The sequence below is a fragment of the Solanum verrucosum genome, unplaced genomic scaffold (assembly GCF_900185275.1).
Source record: "Solanum verrucosum unplaced genomic scaffold, falcon-dt-bn FXZP01000247.1, whole genome shotgun sequence".
Taxonomy (NCBI): domain Eukaryota; kingdom Viridiplantae; phylum Streptophyta; class Magnoliopsida; order Solanales; family Solanaceae; genus Solanum; species Solanum verrucosum.
In genome coordinates this window covers 848,781-855,250 of record NW_026020125.1, presented here as the reverse complement: position 1 = coordinate 855,250, position 6,470 = coordinate 848,781, and the positions used below count along the sequence as shown (strand labels likewise).

Below are 6,470 nucleotides of genomic sequence, written 5' to 3'. Positions count from 1 at the left end.
CATTGTGTCATCATTCTTTCCGTTTGTCCATGTATCTTCCAAAGAGATGATTCTTTCAAGTAAGTGTTTGTTTATCAAATTGGCACAAACTTGAAATATTTACTTTTGGAGTTTGAAATATAGATTTTTTAAAGAGTTTTTCAAGTTCACTCACAACTTCTCATGTGTTATCAACACACTCTTCAACTTCAAATACTACTTTATTTTCAAGTATCAACTATGTCCAACCACCTAACTAATAAGTGGTGTTATGAACAGCACATGCTCACCTCACCTATTGAGGTATTAGATAACTCTATCTATCATGATTTAGGTGATTTGAACAATTATTTATTTCACTAGATATGTGGTTTTATTGATCAAATCCAGCCCCTTGGTACTAGCATCCTGTCCTCATCTTCCCTCCCAAGATCCTCAGGTTACATTTCCATAGTCTATTGGCTCCATGCCTTAAACAAGTATTTAGTCAAACTACTAATTTTGTATATATATATGATGTAAAGTCGAGTGAAAGAATAGTGCTCTTTCATTTTCAACGTCCAAATTATCTCCTATGACAAAGCTAAGAGAGACAATCAAGGAAGAGACTAATATAACTTTCAGCTCCCATGTTAAAAGATCCAAACAAGGGAAGAGTTACCATTCCCTTACCCGCAACAACTGTAACTCAAAAATAATCTCAGCAACAGTACTAAAGATTTTAACAAACGTAATCCCTTATACTGGGTGGTGTACCCCCGTGAACCAAAATTTTCAAACACACAATAAATAAGTACAAGAAAACACCAAAGACCACAATAAAACATGAAGCTGCACTCGACTCAAGACCCGAATGAAAATCCAAACCATCCCGACACAACAAATAAGACCACAAGAGACACATTGCTTATATCTATCATATCTATACGATCAGACAGAAACAACGAATGCTATAAACCTTTCAAAAAATAAAAAAACTCTGACTGACAAATACAAACATTTTAATTCTTCTCATCAGCATTCTCTTCCTTCTTATCTTCCTTTTCCTCTGTAGCTGCAGGGGCCTCTTTGTCTTCAGGCTTGTCATTTTTATCTTTGCTTTCAACGCTAAGCTTTTCAATAAGTTCAGTAGCAGCAGCACCAGCTTCTTCACTTTCTCCAGATTTTGTCTGTTGAGATTCAGCAATTTCTTCAACCTTCTCTTTGAAAGCCTTGCAATCTGTCGGACAAGATAAAAATAAAGTAAAAATCTAGTTTTGAAACACAGAGGGGTAACGTTAAGAATTGCTCCAATTATCTCATTAAACTCGGTTCTACAAATCTGGAGTGATCCTAAACACTTGTTCAGTGTTGATTTAAGATGACTTGCAGGATTACAGCCCATGCAAGGAATGTAACTAAGTTTCATGAATGTACTCAAGGAGTTTGTAAGCCATTAATAAGTAATCACACTGTAATATGAAACTAACAAATTGCAATTTACAAGTAAAGAATACATCAAGAAAATTAGTTTCAGATTCCCAATACATCAACCTCAATTAAAGAGTGGTGAATGTCAAATGTTGCATGACATAATCCACCGTCCAAGATATTTCAGCGACTTCAGGGAAAATTAGCTAGACAACTCCTGAAGAAGCACTAGCAAGAGTACAACTCATGGATGTATGGAGTGTGTGCCACATTAAATAGGCTAATTACCATAATTCAACATATCATAATCAATAACCTAAACCTGCACTGAGTAACAATTACAAACACCACACTTTAGTATATGGTTGGACTTGGCAATATGAGTCCTCTATCCATTCCGTTCTGTTTGGAACCATTTTATATCAATACTAAATGATGTCTTCTAATACAAATTAGGGCACTCTAAACTACTCTAGTCTCAACACCGCCAATTGTCAATCTGTGGAAGTAGTGAACTTATTTCATTTTTCATCTTATCACTTGATAAAGCACATTTTGATTGAAAATAGAAGATTTCAAATAGGATATGGAAATCCTATCTCAAGGACTTCCAAGCATACACATCAGAAGAAGAGAAATTGCTCAAAAAGCATATCTTAACTAAAGGCGGAATAATAACATCCAAAAGATGCATAAACAGATTACTCACTCTCAACTGAAGCAAAGCGAATGCAAAAAGTCTCGTCTTTCAGTTCCCCATCAGCAAAGTCAGCAGCATGCCACACACAAGACTTCTCATTCCCAGCATGTTCTTGGATCGACATAGTAGGAAGGACTACACAAGAGATTTTATCAAACAGCAGTTCAGAATAAATACAACCACAAACACATTAACAAACATAGAAAAACCAATAAGGGAAATCAACAATCAACAAAATTACAAAAGAAGGATTCTGACCCAAGTGGTTGGCACAGATTTTCAGCGTCTTGGATTGCCTCATCACAAGCCTAACCTTTCCAGTTTCCTTGTGCTTGAGAAGCTTCACAGTCCCAACACCTCTCTCTTTCCATTGACTCCCTTCCTTATCAAATCGGTATAACTTTGATTTCCTACAAAAATCCACATCGGGATTACAACCACAAACAATGAACATTCCCTTTGCTGCCAAGAGGAATCTTTCGCCAAGTTTTTTATGTATAACTCCATCCCTTCCTAATTAAAATTGTGGGGTTTGGAAGAACAAATTCATTTCATTTTCCTTGAACTTTTAGAATAAGATTTAAATATTCAAAAAGGACATACAAGGTAATATAATTATACTTCACACTAGTCAATATTTGAAATCATTACTCAAATGAGCCAGGGGTGGATCTAAGAGGACTCAAACACCCTCGGCAAATAATGACACCATATATATATAAGGGCATTTTAAAAATTTTTAGTGTACAAATATAGACTTCAAATACCCTAAACACAATACTTGAGTTTGATTCAATGGCTTAGAGGGTTCAAAATGTACCTTGAGGCTCTAAGTTCAAATCCCAAGAACTACATTTTTTATTATTTCAAACCCCTTACTGAAAATCCTGGATCCACACCACGGGATGAAGCAACATGATTAGTTATAGATTCATAGAGCCAACCCCAACAGAGTCATTTGTAATCAAAGGAAAAAACAACTAGTAGCTTTTTTTGCATATAACTATCACATGGAGTGGGATAAATACTTTGGAATTGAGACTTAGTACATTGATCATTCTGAAATAAGAATAATAGATTCTATACATCTACAAATCATTTTCAAAAAATTAAAGCTTTACTACCAGATCAAGCACTGGATGTCTAACGCAGTGTCGAAGAAATTAAAGTTTGTTTTTGGAAAAAATGAACACATAGAGAAAAGGGTTACTAACAGATCAAGAAGAACATGTTCATTTTCTTCACCAGTGGAGACAGCAACTTCTTGTAGCCTAACAATGGGAGCAACTGGTGCACCAGTGTCTTCATCATCACCAGTTGGGTTTTCTCCTACTTCTGGTTCTACTTCTTCTTCTTTCTTCTCCAATTTGGGTTCTACAGTACTGCTTGCCATCACTCTAGATTTTTGGTTTTAGAAAGATTACGGCGGATTTCAAGAAGAAGAAGAACAAGGGAGGAAGTAGGGTTTTTGATTTGATAACTTGCCTCTTTCTTTTTCCTTTTTTTGGTTGGAGTTTGTATGGCTAGTCCTCTAAGTTAAATTAACTTTGAATGTTGCCCCTCTTCCACTTTTTTTTTTTTTAATTTTTAATTTTTATTTTTTTAGCCTTTTGTAATTAAAGTAGTATTTATTTAAGGAAAAATTATGCGAAATGACAAACATTTATAGTATATGATTTAATGTAGCTACAATTTTGGATATTTATGATTCGCGGCTACAATTTCTTAAATTTTGATATTCGATTCCTAATTGTATAATTTCAGAATTTGTATAATTCAGTATCTGATTGTATAAATTTAGAATTTGTATATGCTTACCTTAGTTATTTGCTAATACATTTGATTTGTACAAGTTATGAAAAATTCATAATAAACTACCTTGTTTGTATATTGGTAAGCGAAATATATAAGCGGAGTTCTGAAAAAATCATAAATGTATAAATACAGAATTTATATATATTTACCATATTTGTATAGTGGCAAGTGAAATATACAAACGGAAATACTAATAGCAAACGGAATTACAGTTATGGAGCATAATCATGCAAACTATAGCTAAGGAGACTTATTAAGTTTAATCTCTTTGCTATTTATGATTTTTTTTTATTACCTTTTGTTATGTCGTAAAACTATGAGCCTGTTTGGATTGACTTTTGACTTATTTTTACCATTTTAACTTTAAAACTAAGCTTATGTATGATCTACCCAAATACTTCAAATATTTTGAAAGGTTGTTTTGGCTTAAAATCATCTCAAATAAGTCATCCAAACAAGTTCTAAATTAAAAGAGCAACAACAGGATAGTAGACAAAATATATAGAAGATAAAACTCTATTCTTTTTTCCAAGTATATATTAAGAATCTACCATATGAGTTAGAATACTTCTATTTATAGTGTTCATAAAGACTTACAAAAGGTTGTTATAACGTGCATAAATGATAATTATGAGAGAAGATCACCAAGAAGGTGAGAGACATAACATTAAAAATTGAGGTCACAAAGGAGGTAAAACATAAGGGTGAAGAGGTAGTGGAGAAATGGAGAGATTGCAATTAGTGGACATCCACATAAATAAAATAGGTCTGTCACGACCCAGACCGTCGTGATTGACACCCACACTAACCCGCCGGTGGGAAAACCATTAATACTAATTAGCTAACTCAAGAACTACACATTTAAAGATACAAAAACATGTTTAAATGTAGAAATAAAGTAGAGTTCCCATAAACTCCAAAAGTCTAACAATGACTATCAAAACATTACGGAAATATTTCCTAGAACCTGAAAGTCAATGTACCAAAAACTCTAACAAAGAACCATAAGTCTAAAGAAAAAGGGGCACAACCCCTGAAAGCTAAAACAACTGATCATCTAGAGTACTAATCTAAGTCTGAATAAGAGGGACTGAGCAAAAAGAGAACTCATGGCAGCCTGGAAGAATTGGCTCACTCTTGAATTCGATTGATCACTGATCTCCTAAACGAGGTCTGTCAGTAGCCGCCTGAAGATGTCTTGTACTCAACAAAGAAAGAGCAAGTGCAGTATCTATACACAACCACAATGTACTGGTAGGATCACGCGTGGCTATTCCAGTAAGCACAACATATACAAGCAGTTACAACATAGTAAACATGCATATACAAAATATAAACACATATGCCGATTATCAACCATGAACAACTTACAATTCCACATTCTCCTTAACACGTAATAACGACAATTCAATAGTCCTCTCATGAAACTCATACCCAAACATGTTAGTGTATCGGAACGTGATACCGGGTCCAAGTTAGTGTGTCGGAACGTAACACTCATTCCAATATGTATGTCGGTACGTGGCATCCAATCCCAGTTAGTGTGTTAGAACGTAACACCCGATCCATTCAACAAGCCACAATCACAATCACAATCACAATGTACATTCTCAAAATCATACAATCAAGGGTCAATTCATGGCATACAATCATTCATTCATACTCATTTGCATTAGGTGTGATCAATAGTGCAACATTTGTATACATACATACATTACAATGTAACAATTACTAGCATACATCACACAAACAAGAAATCAAACCATCACCTACCTCGAAACCAAGGTTGAATCCTCCTAAGAAACATGATTCTTCCCTTTCTGGATTCTATCCGCTTGTTCTAGGTCTACAAACAATTAATATAACGCAAGGATCAATAATTACGGTCTAATTACCCGGATTATAGCAAACCCAATAACTCAAGACCAAACCCATGATCCTAAGGTGCAGCTAGGGATTTTTCCCACCATCCAATTCAGTCCAAAAACCCTCTCTCAATAATATATAATCAATCTAAGTTCTACGGATCGAAAAATGGATTAGGGAAGTAAAAACATTACCTTTAGTGTTAGAAAAGGTGGAAAACTATCAAGAACTTGCCTTGGTTCGTCCCTTAGCTCTCAAGAACTAAAATTGTAAAATAATAACGTTATTAGGATTTATTTCTGACTTAAGTCGCGACTGTCCCGCTATGACGTCCCCGCCCTGGAGGCTTGCACGGAAACAGAGAGTCAAATTTAGAGTTTCAAGCCCCCATTTCACAACACACCTTCAACCTATGACACCCAGAAACTACCCGTTCACGCTAAGATCAATTTTGGGAGTTCTACTCGCCCGAATTCGATACCGTAAAGTCGTACGGTTTCCTTAACGTCTTAGATATCTACTCATGTATTCAAATTCATAATTAGATCTCTCATTCGTTACCAGATATCCCTAGACCTTAGTGACTCCGATTTCGTCCAAATCTGGACTATGTTAGGAATTCTCAAGTTACTACGAAAAAGTTTTTTGACCCAAATTCTTTCTCCAATGGCTTTTCTATAACAACGGGAACAGGTCCTTA

At 35.0% G+C, this 6,470-nt stretch overlaps 2 protein-coding genes across 3 annotated transcripts in view; both read right to left on the bottom strand.

Annotated features, from left to right (window-relative positions):
- Positions 1-6,470, bottom strand: part of LOC125825807 (eukaryotic initiation factor 4A-2-like) — a 468,338-nt gene that overhangs the window by 381,135 nt on the left and 80,733 nt on the right. The gene's annotated exons all lie outside the window — the stretch shown is intronic.
- Positions 730-3,627, bottom strand: LOC125825818 (ran-binding protein 1 homolog c-like). The gene is made up of 4 exons (XM_049505112.1): positions 3,304-3,627; positions 2,348-2,499; positions 2,099-2,224; positions 730-1,198 (listed from the first exon to the last, which is right to left on the bottom strand). The coding sequence occupies exons 1-4, from the start codon at positions 3,480-3,482 to the stop codon at positions 981-983; spliced, it is 675 nt and encodes a 224-aa protein (XP_049361069.1). The 5' UTR covers positions 3,483-3,627; the 3' UTR covers positions 730-980.